The sequence below is a fragment of the Prionailurus viverrinus genome, chromosome C1 (genome assembly GCF_022837055.1).
Source record: "Prionailurus viverrinus isolate Anna chromosome C1, UM_Priviv_1.0, whole genome shotgun sequence".
In the NCBI taxonomy this organism is placed as follows: Eukaryota; Metazoa; Chordata; class Mammalia; order Carnivora; family Felidae; genus Prionailurus; species Prionailurus viverrinus.
Window position 1 is genome coordinate 151,538,742 of NC_062568.1, and position 27,257 is coordinate 151,565,998.

The window sequence follows — 27,257 nt, forward strand, 5'->3', positions numbered from 1 at the left end:
GAGGTATATTTCCGGAGTCTCTGGAAATATTTTTCTTTTCTCTCTCTATAGTTGATTGATGGTCTACTGATATATTTGTACCTTTAAAGACAATTTTGTCAGAAATTTGAAGACATTGCTTCAATGCTTTTGGTGTTCAGTGTGTTCAATGCCAGTGTGGTTCGCATACCTTGTGGTAACTGTCTTCCCTGGGAAAAATTTAAAATCATTTCTTTATTCTTAGAGTTTTGAAATCTCACAGTGTGATGTAGGTCTTTTTCTCTTTTTAAATTCTTTTTGTTCAGTCCCGGGTCCTTTAATTCTGAAGAACTAGGACTCATCAGCCTGGAAAATTTTTTCAATTATCTCTTTGTGTTTTCATTCTTTATATTTTATTGGCTGTGTTTTTGGAACTCTTGTTACTCAAATCTTGGACCTCCTGGCTTCATCTTTTAATTTTTTTTAAGTTTCACATTTTTATTTAAATTCCAGTTAGTAAACATACAGTGTAGTATTACTTTCAGATGTAGAATTTAATGATTCAGCACTTCTGTGAATTAATTTGCCAGTGCTAATTATAACCAGTGCCCTACTTAATACCCATTTAACCCATCCCCCAACACACCTCCCTTCCAGCAACCCTCAGTTTGTTCTCTGTATTTAAGAGTCCTGGGGTGCCTGAGTTGCTCAGCTGGTTAAGCGTCCTACCTCCGCTCAGGTCATGATCTCATGGTTCCTGACTCTGAACCCCACATGGGGATATGTGCTGACAGCTCAGAGTCTGGAGCCTGCTTCCAATTCTGTGTCTCCCTTTCTCTCTGGCCCTCCCCCGCTCTCTCTCGTGCACGCGCGCTTTCTGTCTCTGTCGCTCTCTCTCTCAAAATGAATAAACATTGGGCGCCTGGGTGGCTCAATTGGTTAAGCCTCTGACTTTGGCTCAGGTCATGATCTTGGGGCTTCTGAGTTCGAGTCCTCTGTCAAGCTCTGTGCTGACAGCTCAGAGCCTGGAGCCTGCTTCAGATTCTGTGTCTCCCTCTCTCTGCCCCTCCCCACCCACACTCTGTCTCTCTTTCTCTCTCAAAAATAAATAAAACATTAAAAATGAATAAACATTAAAAAATGTTTTTTAAAGTCTGTTTCTTAGTTTATCTTTCTCTTTTTCCCCCTTATGTTCCTTTGTTTTGTTTCTTAAATAACATATATGAATGAAATCATAATTTTTCTTTCGCTGATTAATTTACTTCACTCTAGCATAATACTCATAATACTGGAGCATAAAGCTCCAGTCACGTTGTTGCAAATGGCAAGATTTCATTCTTTTTGATGGCTGAGTAACGTTATGTATATGTATATACCACATCTTCCTTATCCATTCATCAGTCAGTGGACATGTGGGCTCTTTCCATAATTTGGCTGTTGATAATGCTGCTATAAACGTCAGGGTGTATGTATCCCTTCAAATCAGTATTTTTGTATCCTTAGGGTAAATACCTAGTGGTGCAATTGCTGTACATAGGGTAGATCTATTTTGAACTTTTTGAGGAACCTGCCTACTATTTTCCAGAAGGGCTGTATCAGTTTGCATTCCCACTAACAGTGTAAAAGGGTTCCCCTTTCTCCACATCCTCACCAACACCTACTGTTTCCTAAGTTGTTAATTTTAGCCATTCTGACAGGTGTGAGATAGCTCACTGTAGTTTTGATTTGTATTTCTCTGATGATGAGTGATGCACATCTTTTCATGTGTCTGTTAGCCATCTGGATGTCTTCTTTGGAAAAATGTCTATTTATGTCTTCCCATTTTTAAGTGGATTAATCGTTTGGGGAGGGTGTTGGGTTTGATAAGTTCCTTATAGATTTTGGATACCAATCCTTTATCAGGTATGTCCTTTGCAAATATCTTCTCCCGTTCCAAAGGTTGCCTTTTAGTTTTGAATATTGTTTCCTTTGTGTGCAGAAGCTTTTTATATGGATGAAGTCCCAATAGTTTATGTTTGATCTTGTTTCCCTTGTTTCTGGAGACATATCTAGTAAGAAGTTGTTACGGCCACTATGAAAGAGGTTACTGCCTGTGTTCTCCTCTAGGATTTTGATGATTTCCTGTCTCACATTTAGGTCTTTCATCCATTTTGAATTTAGTTTTGTGTATGGTGTAAGTAAGTGGTTCAGTTTCATTTTTCTGTGTGTTACTGTCTAGTTTTCCCAACACCTATTTTGGAAGAGACTGTCTTTTTTCCACACTTGATCTTAGCCAAAAGGCCGAAAAGCGATTGAGATTGTCTTTTTTCCAATGGATATTCTTTCCTACTTTGACAAAGAGTTGACCATATAGTTATGGGTCCATTTCTGGGTTTTCTATTCTGTTCCATTGATCTATGTCTGTTTTTGTGTCAGTATCATACTGTCTTAATCACTACAGCTTTGTAATGTACAAAGTCCGGAATAGTGATGCCTCCAGCTTTGCTTTGCTTTTTCAGGATTGTTTTGGCTATTTGGAGTATTTTTTAGTTTCATGCAAATTTTGGATTTTTTGTTATAACTCTGTGAAAAATGCTGGTGGTATTTTGATAGGGATTGCATTAAATGTGTGGATAGCTTTGAGTAGAATAGACATTTTAACAATGTTTGTTCTTGCAATCCATGAGCATGGAATGTTTTTCCATTTCTTTGTGTCCTCTTCAATTTCTTTCATAAGTGTTTTATAAGTTTTTAGAGTACAGATCTTTTACCTTTGTGGTTAGGTTTATTCCTAGGTATCTTAGGGTTTTTGGTGCAATTGTAAATGGAATTGATTCCTTGATTTTTCTTTTTGCTTCTTCAGTATTGGTGTGTAGAAATGCAACAAATATCTGTACACTAATTTTGTGTCCTGAGACATTACTGAATTTGTGTGTCAGTTCCAGCAATTTTTTGATGCAGTATTTTGGGTTTTCTACATAAAGTGTAATGTCATGCAAATAGTGATAGACATCTTCCTTGCAAATTTGGATGCCTTTTATTTCTCCTTGTTGTTTGATTGCTGAGGCTAGTACTTCCAGTACTATGTTAGATAACAGTGGTGAGAGTGGACATCCTTCTCTTCTTTCTGATTATAGAGGAAAAGCTCTCAGTTTTTCCCCATTGAGGATAATAATAGCTGTGGGTCTTTCATATATGGCCTTTATGAGGTATGTTCCTTCTATCCCTACTTTGTTGAATGTTTATCATGAATGAATGGATGGATGCTGTACTGTCAGATGCTTTTTCTGCATCTATTATGAGAATCATATGGCTCTTTTATAATGTAGTATCATGTTGATTGATTTGTGAATATTAAACCACTCCTGCAACCTGGGAATAAATAACAACTTGATCGGTGAATTCTTTTAATGTACTGTTGGATTCAATTTGCTAGTATTTTGTTGACAATTTTTGCATCCGTGTTCATCAAGGATATTGGCTTGTAGTTCTCCTTTTTAGTGGAGTCTTTGTCTAGTTTTGGAATCAAGGTAATTCTGGCCTCATGGAATGAGTTTGGAAGCTTTCATTCCATTTCTATTTTTTTAAATAGTTTGAGAAGAGTAGATATGAACTCGTCTTTAAATATTTGGTAGAATTCCCCTGGGAAGCCATCTGGCCTACACTTTTGCTTACTGGAAGATTTTTGATTACTGATTCAATTTCTTTGATGGTATTGGTCTGTTCAAGTTTTCTCTTTCTTCCTGTTTTCAGTTTTGGTAGTTTATATGTTTCTAGGAATTTGCCCATTTCTTCCAGATTGCCCAATTTGTTGGCTTACAATTTTTAATAATATTCTATTATAGTTTGTATTTCTGTGGTGTTGGTTATGATCTCTCCTCTCTCACATTTGGGTCCTTTCTCTTTTCTTTTTTGATAAGTCTGGCTAGGGGCTTATCCGTTTTGTTAATTCTTTCAAAGAATGAGCTCTTGGTTTCATTTCTAGTGTTTCTTTTTTCTTTCTATATCATTTATTTCTGCTCTAGTCTCTATTATTTCCTCTCTTCTGATAGCTTTAGGCTTCACTTGCTCTTCTTTTTCAACTGCTTTATGCATAAAATTAGGTTGTGTATTTGAGTTATTTCTTGCTTCTTGAGGCAGGCCTATATTGCTACATACTTCCCTCTTATGACTGCTTTTGCTGTATCACAAAGATTTTGGACTGTTGTGTTTTTTATTATTTATTTCCATGTATTTTTTAAAATTTCTTCTTTAACTTCACAGTTGATCATTCTTTAGGAGGATGTTCTTTAACCTTCATGTGAGTGTGATCTTTCCAATTTTTTTCTTGTGATTGACTTCAGGTTTCATAGTATTGTGGTCTGAAAATATGCATGGTATGATCTCAATCTATTCATGCTTGTTGAGGACTAATTTGTGACCAATGTGTGATATAATCTGGGGAATGTTCTGTGTGCACTCGAAAAGAATGTATGTTGTGCTGCTTTGTACTTGTCAAGGATGGATTTGTGACCTAGTATGTGATCTATGCCAGAGAATATCTCATGTGAATTTAAAAGAATATGTATTCTGCTGCTTAGGATAAAATGTTCTGAATATATCTGTTAAGTCCATCTGCTCTAGTGTGTCATTCAAGGCCATTGTTTCCTTGTTGATTTTCTGCTTAGATGATCTGTCCATTGAGGTAGTGTGGTGTTAAAGTCCCCTACTATTATTGTATTATTATCAATGAGTTCCTTGATGTTTGTTACTATTTTATATATTTGGGTGCTCTCAAGTTGGGGGCATAAATATTTACAACTGTTAGATCTTCTTGTTGGATAGACCCCTTTATTATGGTGTGGTGCCCTTCTTCATCTCGTTACAGTCTTTGGCTTAAAATCTAGTTGTCGGATAGAAGTTTGGCTACTCTGGTTTTCTTTTGGTGTCCATTAGCATGATGGTTGGTTCTCCATCTCCTCACTTTCAGTATGTAAATGTCTTTAGGTCTAAAATGAGTCTCTAGTAGGTAGCATATAGATGGGTCTTATTTCTTTTATTCATTCTGACACCCTATGTCTTTTGATTAGAGCATTTAGTCTATTTACATTCAGAGTGATTATTGATAGATATAAATTAAAAAAAAATTTTTTGAGAGAGAGAGAGAGAGAGAGATTGAGAGAGAGAGCAATCAGGGGAGGGGCAGAGAGAGAAGGAGAATGAGAATCCCTAGCAGTCTCCATACTGTCAGTGCAGAGCCCGATGCAGGGGTTGATCTCTAACTGTCAGATCATGACCTGAGCTGAAATTAAGAGTCAGATGCTCAACTGACTGAGCCACCCAAGTGCCCCTGATAGACATGAATTTAGTGCCATTGTATTACCTGTGAAGTCATTGTTTCTGGTGATATTCTCTGTTCTTTTCTAGTCTTTGTTGCTTTTGTGACCACCAAACTGCTGGTTTAGTTAACTAAACTCCTTTAGTTTTTGTTTGTCTGGGAAACTCTTTATCTCTCCTTCTATCCTGAATGACAGCCTTGCTGGCTAGATTATTCTTGGCTGCATATTTTTCTCAGTCAGTAAGTTCAATATATCACGCCACTCCCTATTGGCCTGCCAACTTCCTATGAAATGATCTGCTAAACTTATTTGTCTTCCCTTGTAACTTAGGGGCATCTTTTGTCTTGCTGCCTTTAAGATTTTTTTCTTTATCACTATATTTTGCAAATTTAACTGCAATATGTCTAGGTGTTGGCCTGATTTTGTTGATTTTTATGGGAGTTCTCTGTTCCTCGTGGATTTGGATGTCTGTTTCCTTCTCTAGATTAGAGAAGCTATAATTTCCTCAAGTAAGCCTTCTGCCCCCTTTCCCTCTCTTCTTCTGAGACTCCTATGATATGAATGTTGTTAGGCTTTATGGAGTTAGTGAGTTCCCTGAGTCTACATTTGTGATCCAGTATTGTTCTTTCTTCTTTTCAGTTTCATTATTTTCCATAATTGTTTTCTATATCACTTATTCACTTCTCTGCTTCTTTCATCTTTGTGATCATTATATCCAGTTGGTTTCAAATCTCAGTTATTGCATTGTTAATTTTAGCCTGACTAGTTTTTAGGTCTTTATCTCTGTTATAAGGGATTCCTAGGTATATTCTATGCTTTTTCCACGCCCAGCTAGTATACTTATGATTGTTGCTTTAAATTCTGGACTGGGCATATTATTTATTTTGTTTCAATCGGATTCCTGACAGTGACCTTTTCTTGTTCATTCTTTTGGGATGAATTCCTCTATCTTGGCATTTTGTCTAGATCTCTGTCTTCTTCTGTATGTTAGGAAACCCTGTTAGGTTTCCTGCTCCTGAGAGCAATGGGTTTATGAAGAAGAAGTCATATACTGCCTAAGGCCTGATGCTTCCAGAAGTGTCTCTGGTGTATGCTGTGTGCACTGTACTGTGTTGACTGCTCTTTACCTCAGGTCGATCTTCTGTAGTTTCTCTTTCCCTGCAGTGGGGAGTGTTTGAACCTTGGCCAAAGTGTGATGAGTTTTAACTCGGCGTGCTGTGGTCTGCTTGTTAAGACCTGATCTGTTTCCACCAGGGCTGAAGCTTTGCAGAACTCTGTGGTCAGTAGACATGGTGTATGTGGGTGTTTGTGCTGATATTCTGGGATATTTTGCTGCTTCTCAGGTACACTTGTCCAAGAAAAGCAGCATACTTGTCCAAGAAAAGCAGCACCTGCTGCACCGTGGGGGCCAGGGCTTGGTGTAAGCAGATTAGGCAGTCAGTGTTGGCCCTGTACTACTTACTGAAGTTAGTTTATGCTGAGAAATGATGCCTGGAGAGGCAATACCACCTCTCCCAGTTGCACTCCAAGAAGGAGGAACTGTCTATCCCAGTGCATCCCAGGGGATCCTTAGGTCTCACCATCTGCTCCCAGGCTATCTTCCCCCCTCCTTCACAGGAGCACAGTCCCACCCACTGGGCTCCACACCAGCCACAGTGCTGACCTCTAAAACTCCAGTCTTTGAGCCTTGCTACTTGTAAAACTCACAAAAATCACCCCTTCTGATTTGGCCAGTAATTGCTCTGGACAAGTGTTTTCCTTATGTGGTCCCCTATGCATTTCTCTCCCTTCCTCTTTTTCTCTTTTTGGCCTTTCTCTGTGACCAGGACTCTCTCCCCTTCACAGCACCCACAGTCCATTTCTTCCCCAAATCACGTCTCCACACCTACTTTCCACAATGTGACCTCTTCTCTCCCTCTAGTTGTGTGGTTTACTCTGTCAGTCCTCAGATCTATTTCTTGGTTATTCATAATGATTTGATATTTATCTAGCTGTGATCAAGGGATGGGGCAAGCCCAGCATCCTCCTACTACCCTGCCATCTTAGCTCCTCTCCCTCTTGGATTTCTCTTAATGCCTTTTATTTTCTCCTTACATTTTTCATATCATTTTATTCTGTATTCTAGGAGAGTTTCTCAAATGTTTTTTAGTTATTTTGTTATTTTTTAAAATTTGGTAATCATATTTTAAAAATTTTTTTCTCTTCAAGTAATTTAGTTTACTATGACTATTTATTGTAATGACTTTTGAAATATTTGCTTGTCAGAAAACATCATTTGTTTGTTCTGATAATATTTAGCATTTATTGTCTTGAAGCAAATATATACCTTGTGATTTGTCAATTTAAACATTAAAATAGCATTGATAATAGGAAAGTTATTTTAAAATTTCTAAAAACAAAAAAATGCATATTTATGATAAAAACAGTTTTTTAATATATACAGTTTTGCTAGTGAATGGAACTATGGAGCTCTGCATTCTGTCATGCTAGAAGTCTGTCAGTCCATTCCTCATTACATTTTATTTTTAAATTTTATTTTAATGTCAGTATACTTAATATACAGTGTTTTAGTATACAGTGTAGTGATTCAACAATTCTATTCATTATTAAGTGTTCATGATGATAAGTGTGATTTTTAATCCCTGTTACCTATTTTACCCTTCCCCACCCCACCCCCTTACCTACCCTCTGGTTACCATCAGTTTATTCTGTATAATTAAGAGTCTGTTTTTGCATTTTCCCTTTTTCCTTTGTTCAATTGTTTTGTTTTTTAAATTGCACATATGAGTGAAATATTATATAATATCTGTCTTTCTTTGACTCATATCACTTAGCATTATACCATCTAGATCCATTAATGTCATTGCAACTGGCAAGATTTCATTCTTTTTTATTCTTTCATTCTTTTGTATGGCTGAGTAATATTCCATTATGTTTGTGTGTGTGTGTGTGTGTGTATGCCATTGTGTATGTATTTATGTCTGTGTGTGTGTGTGTGTGTGTGTGTGTGTGTGTATGTGTGTGTGTACATGGTATGTATGATCCCACTGGGCTGTTTCCAGATCTTGGCTATTATAAATAATGCTTCAGTTAACACAGGGGTATATATATCTTTTTGAATTAGTGTTTTTCTATTATTTGGGTAAACACCCATTAGTGGAATTACCGGATCATATGGTAATCATATGGTATTTTGAATTTTTTGAGGAAACTCCATACTGTTTTCCTCAGTGGCTGTACTAGTACACATTCCCACCAACAGTGCATAAGGGTTCCCTTTTCTGCACATCCTGCTCAACACTGTTTTTTTTTTCTTATGTTTTTGATTTTAGTCATTCTGACAGGTGTGAGGTGATACCTCGTTGTAGTTTTGATTTGCATTTTCCTGATGATAAGCAGTGTTGGGCATCCTTTTATGTGTCTGTTGACCATCTGTATATCTTCAGAGATATGTCTGTTCATGCCTTCTGCCCTTTAAAAAAATTTTTTTAACATTTATTCATTTTTGAGAGACTGAGAGAGAGTGTGAATGGGGGGGGCAGTAGCGGAGGGGCAGAGAGAGGGAGGCACAGAATCCCAGGCAGGCTCCAGGCTCTGAGCTGTCAGCACAGAGCCCAACATGGGGCTCGAACTCACAAACCATGAGATCATAATCTGAGCTGAAGTTGGACTCTCAACCGACTGAACCACTCAGGTGCCCCTCTTCTGACTATTGTTTAATTGGATTATTTGTCTTCTGAGTATTGAGTTGTATAAGATCATTATATATTTTGTATGCTAATCTTTTATTAGATATGTCATTTGTAAATATCTTCTCCCATTCAGTAGGATGTCTTAGTTTTGTTGATTGTTTCCTTCGGTGTGCATATTGGATGTAGTCCTCATAGTTTATTTTTGCTTTTGTTTCCCTTGCCTCAGAAGACATATCTAGAAAAATGTTGCTACAGCCAATGTCAGAGAAATTACTGCATTTGTTCACTTCTAGGATTTTTATGATTTTGGGTCTTACATTTAGATTCTTAATCCATTTTGAGTTTATTTTTGTGTATGGAGTAAACCAGTGGTCTGGTTTTGTTCTAGTGCATTTAGCTGTCCTGTTCTCCCAACACCATTTGTTAAAGAGACTTTTTCCCATTGTACATTCTTGCCTTCATTTCCAAAGATTATTTGACCGTATAATCACAGGTTTATTTCTGGGGTCTCTATTCTGTTCCATTGATCTATGTGTCTATTTTTGTGCCAGTCCCATATTGTTTTGATTACTATAGTTTTAAAAAAATGTTTATGTATTTTGAGAGAGACAAAGAGCATGTGCAGGGGAGGGGCAGATAGAGAGGGAAAGAGGGAATCCCAAACAGGCTTTGCACTGTCAGCACAGAGCCTAACACAGGACTTGATCTCACAAACTGAGATCATGACATAAGCCAAAATTGAGAGTTGGATACTAAACTGACTGAGCCCCCCAGGTGCCCCTGATTACTGTAGCTTTGTAGTATAACTTGAAATCTGGGATACCTCCAGTTTTGTTCTTTTTAAAGATCACTTTGGCTATTTGGGGTGTTTTGTGGTTCCATATGATTTTAAGAATGTTTGTTCCAGTTCTGTGAAAAATGCTGTTGATCATTTGATCAGGAATGCATTAAATGTGTAGATCGCTTTGGGTAGTTTGGACATTTTAACAATATTCATTCTCCCAATCCATGAGCATGGAATATCTTTCCACTTATTTGTGTCATCTTCAATTTCTTTCATCAGTGTTTTATAATTTTCAGAGTACAGGTCTTTCACCTACTTGATTATGTTTATTGCTAGGTATTATTTTTGGCACAATGGTAAATGAGATTGTTTCCTTAATTTCTATTTCTGCCATTTCATCATTCATGTACAGAAATGCAACAAAATCTGTATATTGATTTTGTATCCTGCAACTTTACTGAATTCATTAGTTCAGTGAATGAATTCATTTATTCATTTCTGGTATTTTTTTGGTGGAGTCCTTAGGGTTTTCTATATATTGTATCATATTATCTGCAAATAGTAAAACTTTTACTTCTTTCTTATCAATTTGGAGGGCTTACATTTCTTTTTTCTTATCTGATTGCTGTGTTAAGACTGTGTAGTATTTTGAATAAAAGCGGTGAGAGTGGACATTCTTGTTTTGCTCCTGATTCTTAGGGGAAAAGCTCAGTTTTTCACATTAAACATAATATTAGCTGTGGGCTTTTCATTTAGGGTCTTTATTATGTTGAGGTATGTTCACTCTAAACCTACTTTTTGGGGAGGTAAGGAGGGAAGATGGCGGCGTAGGAGGACGCTGGGCTCACCGCGCGTCCTGCTGATCACTTAGATTCCACCTACACCTGCCTAAATAACCCAGAAAACCGCCAGAGGATTAGCAGAACGGAGTCGCCGGAGCCAAACGCAGACGAGAGGCCCACGGAAGAGGGTAGGAAGGGCGGCGAGGCGGTGCGCGCTCCACGGACTGGCGGGAGGGAGCCGGGGCGGAGGGGCGGCTCGCCGGCCAAGCAGAGCCCCGAGTCTGGCTTGCAAAAGCGGAGGGGCCGGGCGGACAGAGTGTGTTCGGACAGCAAGCGTGACTTAGCGTCTGGGAGGTCATAAGTTAACAGCTCTGCTCAGAAAGCAGCAAGGCTGGAGGACAAAGGGAGGGAGAGCTGCTGAGCCCCCGGACAACAGAGCTCACTTTGGTGGGGAACAAAGGCGCTCGCCAGCGCCATCTCCCCCGCCCATCCCCCAGCCAAAATCCCAAAGGGAAAGAGCTCCTGCCAGGGAACTTGCTTGCTCCGCGCAAACACCCAACTCTGTGCTTCTGTGGAGCCAAACCTCCGGCAGCGGATCTGACTCCCTCCCGCTGCCACAGGGCCCCTCCTGAAGTGGATCACCTAAGGAGAAGCGAGCTAAGCCTGCCCCTCCTGCCCCCGTGCACCTTGCCTACCCACCCCAGCTAATACACCAGATCCCCAGCATCACAAGCCTGGCAGTGTGCAAGTAGCCCAGATGAGCCACACCACCCCACAGTGAATCCCGCCCCTAGGAGAGGGGAAGAGAAGGCACACACCAGTCTGACTGTGGCCCCAGCGGTGGACTGGGGGCAGACATCAGGTCTGACTGCGGCTCCGCCCACCAACTCCAGTTATACACCACAGCACAGGGGAAGTGCCCTGCAGGTCCTCACCACGCCAGGGACTATCCAAAATGACCAAGCGGAAGAATTCCCCTCAGAAGAATCTCCAGGAAATAACAACAGCTAATGAGCTGATCAAAAAGGATTTAAATAATATAACAGAAAGTGAATTTAGAATAATAGTCATAAAATTAATCGCTGGGCTTGAAAACAGTATACAGGACAGCAGAGAATCTCTTGCTACAGAGATCAAGGGACTAAGGAACAGTCACGAGGAGCTGAAAAACACTTTAAACGAAATGCATAACAAAATGGAAACCACCACGGCTCGGATGGAAGAGGCAGAGGAGAGAATAGGTGAACTAGAAGATAAAGTTATGGAAAAAAAGGAAGCTGAGAGAAAGATAAACAAATCCAGGAGTATGAGGGGAAAATTAGAGAACTAAGTGATACACTGAAAAGAAATAATATACGCATAATTGGTATCCCAGAGGAGGAAGAGAGAGGGAAAGGTGCTGAAGGGGTACTTGAAGAAATCATAGCTGAGAACTTCCCTGAACTGGGGAAGGAAAAAGGCATTGAAATCCAAGAGGCACAGAGAACTCCCTTCAGACGTAACTTGAATCGATCTTCTGCACGACATATCATAGTGAAACTGGCAAAATACAAGGATAAAGAGAAAATTCTGAAAGCAGCAAGGGGTAAACGTGCCCTCACATATAAAGGGAGACCTATAAGACTCGTGACTGATCTCTCTTTTGAAACTTGGCAGGCCAGAAAGAATTGGCACGAGATTTTCAGGGTGCTAGACAGAAAAAATATGCAGCCAAGAATCCTCTATCCAGCAAGTCTGTCATTTAGAATAGAAGGAGAGATAAAGGTCTTCCCAAACAAACAAAAACTGAAGGAATTGGTCACCACTAAACCAGCCCTACAAGAGATCCTAAGGGGGACCCTGTGAGACAAAGTCCCAGAGACATCACTACAAGCATAAAACATACAGACATCACAATGACTCTAAACCTGTATCTTTCTATAATAACACTGAATGTAAATGGATTAAATGCGCCAACCAAAAGACATAGGGTATCAGAGTGGATAAAAAAACAAGATCCATCTATTTGCTGTCTACAAGAGACTCATTTTAGACCTGAGGACACCTTCAGATTAAGAGTGAGGGGATGGAGAACTATTTATCATGCTACTGGAAGCCAAAAGAAAGCTGGAGTAGCCATACTTATATCAGACAAACTAGAATTTACATGAAAGGTTGTAACAAGAGATGAAGAAGGACATTATATAATAGTTACAGGGTCTATCCATCAGGAAGAGCTAACACTTATAAATGTCTATGTGCCGAACACCGGAGCCCCCAAATATATAAAACAATTACTCATAAACATAAGCAACCTTATTGATAAGAATGTGGTAATTGCAGGGGACTTTAACACCCCACGTACAGAAATAGACAGATCATCTAGACACATGGTCAATAAAGAAACAAGGGCCCTGAATGAGACATTGGATCAGATGGACTTGACAGATATATTTAGAACTCTGCATCCCAAAGCAACAGAATATACTTTCTTCTCGAGTGCACATGGAACATTCTCCAAGATAGATCATATACTGGGTCACAAAACAGCCCTTCATAAGTTTACAAGAATTGAAATTATACCATGCTTACTTTCAGACCACAATGCTATGAAGCTTGAAATCAACCACAGGAAAAAGTGTGGAAAACCTCCAAAAGCATGGAGGTTAAAGAACACCCTACTAACGAATGAGTGGGTCAACCAGGCAATTAGAGAAGAAATTAAAAAATATATGGAAACAAACGAAAATGAAAATACAACAATCCAAATGCTTTGGGATGCAGCGAAGGCAGTCCTGAGAGGAAAATACATTGCAATCCAGGCCTATCTCAAGAAACAAGAAAAATCCCAAATACAAAATCTAACAGCACACCTAAAGGAACTAGAAGCAGAACAGCAAAGGCAGCCTAAACCCAGAAGAAGAAGAGAAATAATAAAGATCAGAGCAGAAATAAACAATATAGAATCTAAAAAAACTGTAGAGCAGATCAACGAAACCAAGAGTTGGTTTTTTGAAAAAATAAACAAAATTGACAAACCTCCAGCCAGGCTTCTCAAAAACAAAATGGAGATGACCCAAATAGATAAAATCATGAATGAAAATGGAATGATTACAACCAATCCCTCAGAGATACAAACAATTATCAGGGAATACTATGAAAAATTATATGCCAACAAACTGGACAACCTGGAAGAAATGGACAAATTCCTGAACACCCACACTCTTCCAAAACTCAATCAGGAGGAAATAGAAAGCTTGAACAGACCCATAACCAGCGAAGAAATTGAATCGGTTATCAAAAATCTCCCAACAAATAAGAGTCCAGGACTAGATGGCTTCCCAGGGGAGTTCTACCAGACGTTTAAAGCAGAGATAATACCTATCCATCTCAAGCTATTCCAAGAAATAGAAAGGGAAGGAAAACTTCCAGACTCATTCTATGAAGCCAGTATTACTTTGATTCCTAAACCAGACAGAGACCCAGTAAAAAAAGAGAACTACAGGCCAATATCCCTGATGAATATGGATGCAAAAATTCTCAATAAGATACTAGCAAATCGAATTCAACGGCATATAAAAAGAATTATTCACCATGATCAAGTGGGAATCATTCCTGGGATGCAGGTCTGGTTCAACATTCACAAATCAATCAACGTGATACATCACATTAACAAAAAAAAAGAGAAGAACCATATGATCCTGTCAATCGATGCAGAAAAGGCCTTTGACAAAATCCAGCACCCTTTCTTAATAAAAACCCTTGAGAAAGTCGGGATAGAAGGAACATACTTAAAGATCATAAAAGCCATTTATGAAAAGCCCACAGCTAACATCATCCTCAATGGGGAAAAACTGAGAGCTTTTTCCCTGAGATCAGGAACACGACAGGGATGCCCACTCTCACTGCTGTTGTTTAACATAGTGCTGGAAGTTCTAGCATCAGCAATCAGACAACAAAAGGAAATCAAAGGCATCAAAATTGGCAAAGATGAAGTCAAGCTCTCGCTTTTTGCAGATGACATGATATTATACATGGAAAATCCGATAGACTCCACCAAAATTCTGCTAGAACTGATACATGAATTCAGCAAAGTTGCAGGATACAAAATCAATGTACAGAAATCAGTTGCATTCTTTTTTTTTTTAATTTTTTTTTCAACGTTTAGTTATTTTGGGGACAGAGAGAGACAGAGCATGAACGGGGGAGGGGCAGAGAGAGAGGGAGACACAGAATCGGAAACAGGCTCCAGGCTCTGAGCCATCAGCCCAGAGCCTGACGCGGGGCTCAAACTCACGGACCGCAAGATCGTGACCTGGCTGAAGTCGGACGCTTAACTGACTGCGCCACCCAGGCGCCCCAGTTGCATTCTTATACACTAACAATGAAGCAACAGAAAGACAAATAAAGAAACTGATCCCATTCACAATTGCACCAAGAAGCATAAAATACCTAGGAATGAATCTAACCAAAGATGTAAAGGATCTGTATGCTGAAAACTATAGAAAGCTTATGAAGGTAATTGAAGAAGACTTAAAGAAATGGAAAGACATTCCCTGCTCATGGATTGGAAGAATAGATATTGTCAAAATGTCAATACTACCCAAAGCTATCTACACATTCAATGCAGTCCCAATCAAAATTGCACCAGCATTCTTCTCGATACTAGAACAAGCAATCCTAAAATTCATATGGAACCACAAAAGGCCCCGAATAGCCAAAGTAATTTTGAAGAAGAAGACCAAAGCAGGAGGCATCACAATCCCAGACTTTAGCCTCTACTACAAAGCTGTCATCATCAGCATGGTATTGGCACAAAAACAGACACATAGACCAATGGAATAGAATAGAAACCCCAGAACTAGACCCACAAACGTATGGCCAACTCATCTTTGACAAAGCAGGAAAGAACATCCAATAGAAAAAAGACAGTCTCTTTAACAAATGGTGCTGGGAGAACTGGACAGCAACATGCAGAAGGTTGAAACTAGACCACTTTCTACACCATTCACAAAAATAAACTCAAAATGGATAAAGGACCTGAATGTGAGACAGGAAACCATCAAAACCTTAGAGGAGAAAGCAGGAAAAGACCTCTCTGACCTCAGCCGTAGCAATCTCTTACTCGACACATCCCCAAAGGCAAGGGAATTAAAAGCAAAAGTGAATTACTGGGACCTTATGAAGATAAAAAGCTTCTGCACAGCAAAGGAAACAACCAACAAAACTAAAAGGCAACCAACGGAATGGGAAAAGATATTTGCAAATGACATATCGGACAAAGGGCTAGTATCCAAAATCTATAAAGAGCTCACCAAACTCCACACCCGAAAAACAAATAACCCAGTGAAGAAATGGGCAGAAAACATGAATAGACACTTCTCTAAAGAAGACATCCAGATGGCCAACAGGCACATGAAAAGATGTTCAGCGTCGCTCCTTATCAGGGAAATACAAATCAAAACCACACTCAGGTATCACCTCACGCTAGTCAGAGTGGCCAAAATGAACAAATCAGGAGACTATAGATGCTGGAGAGGATGTGGAGAAACGGGAACCCTCTTGCACTGTTGGTGGGAATGCAAATTGGTGCAGCCGCTCTGGAAAGCAGTGTGGAGGTTCCTCAGAAAATTAAAAATAGACCTACCGTATGACCCAGCAATAGCACTGCTAGGAATTTATCCAAGGGATACAGGAGTACTGATGCATAGGGGCACTTGTACCCCAATGTTCATAGCAGCACTCTCAACAATAGCCAAATTATGGAAAGAGCCTAAATGTCCATCAACTGATGAATGGATAAAGAAATTGTGGTTTATATACACAATGGAATACTACGTGGCAATGAGAAAAAATGAAATATGGCCTTTTGTAGCAACGTGGATGGAACTGGAGAGTGTGATGCTAAGTGAAATAAGCCATACAGAGAAAGACAGATACCATATGGTTTCACTCTTATGTGGATCCTGAGAAACTTAACAGGAACCCATGGGGGAGGGGAAGGAAAAAAAAAAAGAGGTTAGAGTGGGTGAGAGCCAAAGCATAAGAGACTGTTAAAAACTGAGAACAAACTGAGGGTTAATGGGGGGTGGGAGGGAGGAGAGGGTGGGTGATGGGAATTGAGGAGGGAACTTTTTGGGATGACCACTGGGTGTTGCATGGAAACCAATTTGACAATAAATTTCATATATTAAAAAAAAATAAAAAAATAAACCTACTTTTTGAGGGTTTTTATCACGAATGGTTGTTGTACTTTGTCTAATGCTTTTTCTGCATCTATTGAAATGATCATATGGTTTTTATCCTTTATCTTGTTTGTGTAATGTGTAATGTTGATTAATTTGCAAATATTGGACCACTTTTGTATCCCAGGAAAAAAAAAACCCACTTCGTCGTGGTGAATGATTTTTTTAATGTATTGTTGGATTCCTTTTGCTAGTATTTTGTTGAGGATTTTTGTATCTGTCTTCATCAGAGGTATTGACCATAGTTCTCTCTTTTTTTAATGTTTATTTTTGAGAGAGAGAGAGAGAGAGAAAGTGAGGGCGAGAGAGAGCGAGAGAGAGAGACAGAGAGAGACAGAGAGAGAGAGAAAGAATCCCAAGTAGGCTGTGCATTGTAAGTAGAAAGTCCAACATGGGACTCAAACTCATGAACTGTGAGATCATGACCTGAGCCAAAGTCAAAAGTTGGGTGCTTAATTGTCTGAGCCACCCAAGCTTCCCCATAGTTCTCTTTTTTTATAGTGTCCTTGCTGGTTCTGGTTTCAGGGTAATTCTAGCCTCATAGACTAAATTTGGAAGATTTTCTTCCTTTTCTATTTTTTTTTTAATAGTTTGAGAAGAACAAGTGTTAACCATTCTTTACATGTTTGGTAGAATTCACCTGTGAAGCTATCTGGTCCTGGACTTTTGCTTTTTTGGAGTTTTTTGATTACTTATTCAAGTTCATTGCTGATAATTAGTCTATTGATATTTTCTATTTGTTCTAGATTCAGTTTTAGGAAATTATAGGTTTCTAGGAATTTATCCAATTCTTTGAGGTTGTCCAATTTGTTGATATATATTTTTTTCATAATATTCTCTTGTAATGCTTTATACTTCTGTGGTATCAGTTATTTCACCTCTTTCATTTCTGATTTTCTTTGATTCCTCTCTCACACATGTGCTCTCACTCTTGCTCTCTCTGAGTCTGGCTAAAATTTATAAATTTTGTTGATCTTTTCAAAGAGCCAGCTTCTGGTTTCATTGATCTGTTCAATTTTTTTTAACTTTCTATTTCATTTATTTATGCTCTAATCTTTATTCTTTTTATTTTCCTTCTACTGTTTTTTTTCTAGCTCCTTTAGATATAAGGTTTGGTTGCTTATTTAAGATTTTTCTTGCTTTTTGATGTCGTCCTGTATTGCTATAAACTTCCCTCCTAGAACAGCTTTTGCTGGATGCCAAAGATTTTGAACCATTGTGTTTTCACTTTCATTTGTCTCCTCTTTGATTTCTTGGTTGACCCATTCATTGTTAATAGTATGTTATTTAGCCTCCATGAATTTGTGTTCTTTTCAGATTTTTTCTTGTTGATTTCTAGTTCATAGCATTGTGGTCAGAAAAGATGCATGGTATGACTTACTTCTTTTGAATTTGTTGAGGCTTGTTTTGTGGACTAATACGTGATCTATTCTGGAGAATGTTCCATGTGCACTTCAAAAGAATGTGTTTCTGCTATTTTAGGATAGGATGTTCTGATACATCTTTTAGATTCACCTGGTCCCATTTGTCATTCAAAGCCACTTTCTCCTTGTTGATTTTGTTTGGATAATCTATTCATTGATGTAAGTGAGGTGTTGAAGTCTCCTACCATTATTGTGTTACTATTGATCATTTCCTTTATATTTGTTATTAGCTGTTTTATGAATTTGGGTTTTTTTTGTGTTGGGTGCATAAATATTTACAATTGTAATATCTTCTTAGATGGTTCCCTTTATCATTATCTACTGACCTTGTTTGACTCTTTTTACAGTCTTTGTTAGAAAGTTTATTTTGTCAGATATAAATATTGCTACCCCAGTTTTCTTTTCACTTCCATTTTCCTGATAATTGCTTTTTTATCCTTCATTTTCAATCTGCATCTGTCGTTAGGTCTGAAATGAGTGTCCTATAGGCAGTATATGGATGGGTCTTGTTTTTTTATCCATTCTATCACACATTGTCTTTTGATTGGAGTATTTAGTCCATTTATATTCAAAGTAATTATTGATAGGTATGTATTGCCATTTTCCTATTATTTTATGGGAGAGGAGGGTTTGTAGCTCTTCTTTGTTCCTTATCTTGCTCTCCTCTCTCACAGTTTGTTAGCTTTCTTTACATGATTGGCTTGGATTCCTTTCTCCTCATTTTTGCATATTTGTTGCTAGTTTTTGATTTCTGGTTACCATTAGGTTTGTGTATAACATCTTTTTTTAAAGTTTATTCATTTTAAGGGAAAGAGAGAGTGTGTGCAAACAGGGGAGTGGTGGGGTGGGGTACAGAGAGAAAATGCCAAACAGGCTCCATTGATAGTGCAGAGCCTGATGCAGGCTTGAAATCCTGAACCATGAGATCATGACCTGAGCCCAAATCAAGAGTCCAACATCTAACCAACTGAGCCACCCAGGTGCCTCTGCATATAACATCTTATCCTTCTAACAGTCTGTACTAAGTTGATGGTCACTTAAATGTATACCCATTCTTTCCTCCTCTCCTCCCCATGTTTTAGGTGTATGATGTGATACTTTAAATTCTTTCATTTTGTGAATCCTTTGACTGATTTTTATAGATGTACTTAATTTTACTGCTTTTGTGCTTCCTACATTTTTTATTCCTGCTTATGGTCTTTTCTTTCCACTCAAAGAGTCCCCTTTAACATTTCTTGTAGGGCTGGTTTAAATGAAAGACTGAGTTTCATTAACTTTTGTTTATCTGGGAAACTCTTTATCTCTCCTTGTATTCTGAATGATAGCCTTGTTGGATGGAGGTTTTTTCTTTTAGTACTTTGAATATATCATGCCACACCCTTCTGCCTTGCAAAGTTTCTGCTGAAAAAAATCACCTGATAGCCTTCTTGTGTCCCTTGTATGCAACTGTTTTATTTTCTTTTGCTACTTTTAAAATTCTCTCTTTCTCACTAGTTTTATTACCAATTTAATTACCACAGAATTGTTCAGCTGCAACCACCATCATCTACTCTATACCTGAGGAATCTGAGCTTCACTGAAGTTTAAGGATATCAGATACACTGATAGAGTGACTATAGATTTGTGCTGGAAAACTAAGGAGGACTCTAAGATTAAATGACAATGAATTATTCTGGAATCGTTCTCATTCTACAACATTTATTAAATATCTAGAATGGGCCAAGTACTAGGTTAAGTGTTGCCAAGATAGGGATATAAAGGTAAATAAGGTATAAACCTTACCCTTGACAATAGCATAATCTGGTGAATAACTTGAGTTTATGTAGCATTTTGCAGTTTATAAATCAATTTTACCTATGGGAGACACTTGACACCTAGTGATTTACAATTCATAGTTTTAACTACTCCCATGGAACTCCAGTGATCCATGACCTGCAATAATTGATTCATTTGCTTAGGTACAAATTTGAATCACATGTACCACAAGACTGTGGGTGGTAGGGTTGTTTGAGTGCTGAAAGAGCATTAGGGAATCATGAAGTAGTCTTGTGAATACTATGTATAAATTTATGGCCATATTCTTGAGTCATCTGAACTTGATAGGATTACAAACATGAAATTGGTTTATTTTTCCCCCATCACTGCCCTTAAATTAACAAAGTTCTTTCAAGTCTTTCTTCTTTGACATCTCGAGTAGATTCCATATCTTTCCCGGCCCTTACTATTGTTATAGAGTTCAGTGTGGTCCAGTTTAATATTTGAATCTCATTTTTTCCAATCCCCTAGTTCAAGTTTGAACCCTGCAAGGGAACTGAGAAGGGAAGAGAGGGCTTGGTTTGCTATCTTCCTTCTTTTCCCTCTCTTCTGGTTCTAGTTCTTTCTTTGTGTTGAGGGCTGGAAGGAGAAGGAGTGCCTGGCCACTGCCCTAGTCCTATGTGTTTGTTGCTACTACAGCTAAAACATAATTAACTAGCCATCAACACCCTCTTTAGGGGAAGCATCCAAAAATTGGCTCTCTCATGGTATACAAGGGGAAATTCTCTGGGAAAATTCTTACTAAATAGTCCTTTCATTTGAGAGATCAGCTTTGGCTTGCCTGTATCCAAACCCTTTCAGCTCTATCCCTGGTGACTCACCTCCTGTCTCTTGATGGCAGATGAGGTATCACCAGGGAGGTGCAAGCCCATTTACTTGATTCCCTATCCTCCTATAATAGGCTGCTTCAATGCTGCCCCCATTTACTTTTTTTTTTTTAACCCTCTTGTGGTCCCGTTGGGTCTCATTTCTCATTCCCAAAATGAGCACAGAAGACTGATGAATAAGTCTGCCACAGAAGAGGTATACAGTTGGAAAATGACCTGCTGATCTGCCCTTCCTACAGGTACCCTCAGTCTTTATGAGTGATTCTCAGAGCCCTCTGTAATTTGGAATTGGGAAAAAAAAATTCACAACTTCAATGAGGAGGAGATGGAAAATCCTCTAAATTGTGATCATTGTCTTACCAATACAACTATCTCTAGTCTACTTCCCTACCCCCACCTTTTTGCTTACATAGACCAGGGCAGGAAGACTGTAGAAGTGCTGCAGGAGTCTAGCCAGAAATTTTGTGGAGAGCTTTCTTTATTCTTACCTTTGGGACCTATTTGGTGATTCTGAGTCAGTAGGAAAAGTATTACTCAACACTCTGTTATACATTTTCTGCCATGCATGTAGTCACATTAATTAATTGGGGACTTGACAAGGTGTTGGGGACATTGAATGTTTAGGGCTGTGTTCTCTCAAGGTATGGCTTATAGACCACCTGTGTCTGAATCTGCTGGTGAGAAAAAGGAAAAAAATGTGGATTCCTAGGCCTCTTATGCTAATATTTGGGCTCTCAAAGGTAGAGAATGGGTCAGGAATCACAATTTTCAACAAACACTCCCAAGATTTAGAGATACATACTAAAGTTAGACAACCACTTGTCATGAGTCCACAATATATTATTTTATCTCCTTTCAACACTTCTGTGAAGTAGGTAGGGCTGGTATTATCCTAATTATACAGATGAAATTGAGATTCAAAAGAGAACCATGAGTTGCCAAATGGCAGAGTAACCTGCTTCCTAAAATTAATGTATTGTGAATTTATCCATTAAACATTTTCTTCAACATTATTTTCTTTTTTTTAAGTTTATTTATTTATTTTGAAGGGGGAAGACATGCAAGCCAGGGAGGAGGGAAGAGGGAGGGAAAGGGGGGAGAGGGAGGAGAGGGAGGGAAAGGGAGGGAGAGGGAGGGAGAGGGAGGGAGAGGGAGAGAGGATCCCAAGCAGGCTCAGAGCCTGACACAGGGCTTGAAACCATGAACTGTAAGATCATGACTTGAGCCAAAATCAAAATTTGGCTTGACTGACTGAACCACCCAGGCACCCCTCAACTTTATGTTCAATGACAATGTAATCTCCTTTGTGGATGTAGAATTCTTTATTTAATCAATCTACTGTTAATGCACAGTTTGTGTTAATGCACAATAGTTTTACTATTACAAAAAGGAGCTTTAAATGTTAGGCAGTTTAAAGGGGAGTTGGGAACTATATTGTAGCTGCCTAGAGAAAATGAAGCCAATTTTTAAAGGTCATTATATTAAAAGTATTTAGGATCTGAAATGATATGGCACATTCCACAGTCACTAAAACGATTATTTTATGTTGTTTTCTTAACAGGAACAAGACCATATTGTTTTACTTTAACTTATTCAGCTGTACCAGTCCCTCCGTGGTGATAAACCTACAGTGCCCTACCACACAGGTAAGACAAAAAATACCTTGAATGTTAGAAATTCCACCTGAATTCCATTTGAATTCTATGTGTGTGTGGTTAATGATGAATTTATGGAAGGTGGGAAGACCTAAGCATGAGCTTGTGTTTACTCATATAAAATCAAAATGTAGCATCGCTAAGGAGCCTCTTTGATTTTGTCCAACCACCTACCGCCAGAAGTGGTATTTTTTTCCAGACCAGTATTAGGAAGAGAAAAGCTAGCTACTATAACTAATAAACTCAAGTTTTTCAGTGACTTAACACAATAAAGTTTATTGTTAATCATATAACAGTTTAAGGCTAGTGTTTATGGTCAGTAGGCAACTCTTCTCTAGGCTTCTTTCATCTGGTGCCTCTGTCTTAAGTCCTTCTCATCATCTGTATCCACCTGCCAGAAGGAAATAGAAGATGAATAAAGCATCTCTGCTCTTAAAAGCCTTGGATTAGAAGTGTCACACATTGAAATTCTACTCATACAACGTATATATTAGTTTTATATGTTCACACCTGTATGCAAGAAAGAAGGACTAAAGTAATGCAGTTAGGGGGTGAGGCACAGACTTCAGTGGGCATTTAGTTGTGTCTTCCATAGTCTGTCCATCTGTCCTCCAGAATACCTTTCTTCTTTCCAAGGGAGACAACCCAGTGTCCCATGTAGTACTGTCTTTAACCCAGAGTTCAGGATCTATGGGTGATACATTGTCTACCAGGTCTCCACTAAATGAACAATGGGGAATGGGACTAGGATAATTAGAATACAAACTCCCATTCAGAAAGGGAAGGGTGATAAACACATAGTGGTCTGTAGTGCATGGCACTGGAGAATGGTGCTTTATTTGACCTGGATTATATTTTCCATTTCATCCTATAAGTCCTTTACTCAACCAACTGTGGGGTTATTTCCTATCTGCTAGCTTCAGACCACATCACTACTGAGCATTGGAGATATCTGGGGGGGGGGATGCATAGAGCTCTAAAGCTCCCTTCATGATGTGTAAATTCAGCAACTCAAAGATTATTTTAACAGTCAAAGGCCTTTTCAGGTTAGCTCATGAATTCTGTAGCAGCACAACTACCTCAAAAACATAACAGGCTTTTAACCTATTTGCTGCTGCTTTGCTCCATGTGCCAGTAAACCATTGCCAAAGATCTTCCCTGATCTAGTTAGTAAATCTGTTTGCTTTCTTTCTTCCTCATGTCTCTCTCAGACTTTTGATCTCTTATTTACCACTGAGACTAAAGCCAACTTAAGATATTGACATCTTAGTTCTGTGACTACCTCTACCACAAGACTTTGTTTTCTACCATAGCCACCCACTCCCAAGGCCAAATCCTTGACCATGTCAGTACCAGTCCTTGCCACCGTTGTAATATCAATTTCAGACATCCTACTGTCTGACCACCTCAATTCCTCTCACATTCCAACTCCAATAATTATAACTCACCAGGACCTACAAACCCCTAATGGTAACCTCTTCACAGCATCCCTCAGTTCCCTCATGTTTTCATTTCTTTCTTTGTCTGACTTAGATTTCAAGGTCCCTCTTTAAATTCACTCCCTTATAAAAACCCTCAATTTCTGTGCCCCCCTCCCACTTAGCTGTTCTTTCCTGGCAGAACTTCATCCCTACCTAAATGTGGCTCTCTGCCTATTATTCTATGCCTGAACTCAGGCAGCTGTGAGTTCTTGGAGAAAATACACAAAACTGTCCTTTAGACTCAGAACTACTAACCTCAGTGTCCCTCAGTGCTGTCTCACAACTACACTACAGACCACTTATCTGTTTTCTAGTCTTCTCTTCTAGAAAACACTTCCATACCTTCTCTTCTTACCTCAGACGCCTAAGAATTCCTTCCCAATCTCCTTGTCAGCCTCTGACTTTGCTTCCTACTTCACTGAAAAAGTACAGGCATTCAGAAGACAACTTTTAAAAGCTCCTGCAGTAACATCCTCTTGCCTATCAAGTGTCATTTATGTTCATATATTTGTTCTGCTTTTCTTTGTCTCACTGTGTATGAACTGCCTGCCCTCCTAAAGTCAGCCTATCCATTTATGCACTATATCTCACCTGCTTTCACATACTCAAGCACATCATTGCAGAAATTTTGTGGGTTTTTTTTTATTACCATTGTTCCTTCTCTACTAAATCATCTCCATCAATATACAAACATGCTGTTATTCCTTCTATCTCAAAAAATTTTCTCCTTGATCCCACACCCCCTTCCAGATACTGCTCCATATCTCTGTACCTCTTTTTTGCAAGTCTTCAAAAGAGTAGTGTATATTCAGTGCGTCTAAATCCTCTCTTCTTATTCTCATTCAGGCTTTTACTCCTACTCTAATTGCCTCCAAATGATACCATTGACCTCCAAATTATTAAACTAATGGCTAATTCTCATTCCACATGCATTTGATCGAACAGCATTGTTTATTCAAGCCCTCCTCCTTCAAACGTTTTCCTGACTTGGCTTCCAGGGCACATTATTCTTCTTTGTTTCCTCCCAACTCTCTGGCTATTCCTTGTTAGTCTCCTTTGCTGGTTTTTCTTCAGCTTTCCAACATCGTATAAACATTGGAGTTCTCTCCTATCACCAAACTTGGGCATTTGAAAATCTACATTTACTCCCTTGGTGATCTCATTCACCAATTCTTTGTTTTTAACATCATCTGCATGCTGCCCTCGCTAGTTTACATGTCCAGAAAAGTCTGCTCTCTGAACTCCTGATCCTGATATGCAATCACCTGTGCAATGTCTATACATGGATATTTAGTTGACATCTCAAATTTAATATGTCCAAACTCAATTCCTAATCTCTGACTTCATCCTTAAATTTTTTCTCCGATCCCAACAATTGTCGCTGTTTCAGTTAAGGCCACCTCCAAATACCATGGTATCATCCTTGATTTTCTCTTTTCCTCTTACACTCATGTGTGAACAGTCAGCTAATTCTTCTGGTCTCCATTCAAAATATACTCTGGACCAAACTACTTTTTACTCTCTCTTCCTTTTTTCAAAGAACCATTATCTCTTTAGATTAGTGCTATGACCTCCTGACTGGTCTCTCTGCCTCTATCCTTACCCCACTTTCAACCCCTTACAGTGTCTTTTCCACCCAGAAGCCAATGTGATCCTATTAAATATGTCACATTTATAGCTCCTTTGTTCAGTCCTCGTCCCCATAGCTTCTCAAGTTACTGAGATTAACAGCAAAGTCTTAACAATGGCCTTACAGGACCCTTCACTCTCTGTCCAACTCTCTGACTACATATGCTGTTACTATCCCTCTGCTCACTACACTCGGGTCATACAGCTAGTATGTTGTCTCTGAAGGATCCAGGAATGCTCCTGCCTCAGAGCCTTAGACTTTGCTGTTCTCCCTGCCTAGAGTACTCTTCCTCCAAATGACTATGGCTTGATCACTATTCTTCAAGACTCACATGTTACTTTTTTAGCAAGGCTTTCCTTGACTACCCATTTATTTATTTTTAGTTTATTTATTTATTTTGAGAAAGACAAAGCATGAGCAGGGGAGGGGCACAGAGGGAGAGAGAGAATCCCAATAAGGTTCTGTGCTGTCAGTGCAGAGCCTGACATGGGACTTGATCTTATGAACCATGAGATTATGACCTAAGCTGAAATCAAAAGTCCAAGAGTCAGACACTTAAACCGGCTGAACCACCCAGGTGCCCCCTTGAATTCCCATTTAAAACTGGAATTCCACTCAGCTGCTTTTTATCCCCTAACTTCCTTTCTGGCTTTATTTGTGTCCATAGCACTTATTATCATCTTATAACAAACAATTTTACTTATTTGTTGTTATCATCTTCCCTCTACTAGAAGGTAAACAGCTTAAGGGCAAGTATTTTTATATTTTGTTCACTGCTGTGTCCCCAGTGCCTAGAACAGGCTCAGAGTAGGTGATCAATAAGTATTTGTTGAAGCAATAAATGAATGAATTAGTTAATATCTTTCTACTCCCAGTCTAGGAAATTTTCTATTATACACATCCATCATTTCCGTGAGGAAACATACAGACAAAAATATCCTATACATTATGCTTTTTTATGTACTCATGTATGTATGTTATTTATATTTAAGTACACTATAAATTATTTACTAGATCATGATTTTTTCATAGTAAATGCAGTGCTTTAACCATCAGTATAACTCTCTTATGCTCACCAAATTCTTATTTGCATTAGAATAGTAAACCTATATGAATTGAAGATATAAAAATAATGATGAAGAACTACATTTAAAGTGCCTCTTTGTGATTACCCAAAGAATCAGAATTGAGTCAGGATATATTTTAGCTGCCAATAATGGAGACTTGCTTTTAGTCTGCCAGACATTAGTGTATCTACTGACCCAAGCCATATTTTTATGCATTATGTTTTTTGTTAACTGCCAGCATGGTCCAGACATGTTTTGCAAGCATTTAAAGGACAGACTATGATCAATTAGGATACCCGACCTCAGTGTGACCTTCATTTTTAGCTAATTATATGTTGATTGCTACTAATCAGCACCCTATTTGAAGTGAAAAATTGGTCTGATAGATTGGGAGAGTAAAAAGCAGTAGCTGTATTGTTTTTTAACAGCTCATGTGTTGTGTCTGGGATGAAATTTGATGTGATTCTCTTTAACAAACTACATTTTGCCATTTTAATTATTTTCTTGTATATGTTGCATACACAGCATTTTTAATATGTAGTATACATTGTATGTATGTATACTACATAATACAGAACTCATCATGGTCCCAACTCAGTAGTTCCTACTGTCATTTAGGCC

The 27,257-nt window shown here is 38.6% G+C and overlaps 1 protein-coding gene across 10 annotated transcripts in view; it reads left to right on the forward strand.

Annotated features, from left to right (window-relative positions):
• SLC44A5 (solute carrier family 44 member 5) overlaps positions 1 to 27,257 on the forward strand; it is a 400,420-nt gene that overhangs the window by 322,385 nt on the left and 50,778 nt on the right. For all 10 annotated transcript variants that reach the window (XM_047873770.1, XM_047873764.1, XM_047873769.1 and 7 more), the window contains one exon: positions 22,365 to 22,449. In XM_047873770.1, coding sequence (XP_047729726.1) covers positions 22,365 to 22,449 — 85 coding nt within the window. The remainder of the gene's footprint in view (positions 1 to 22,364; positions 22,450 to 27,257) is intronic.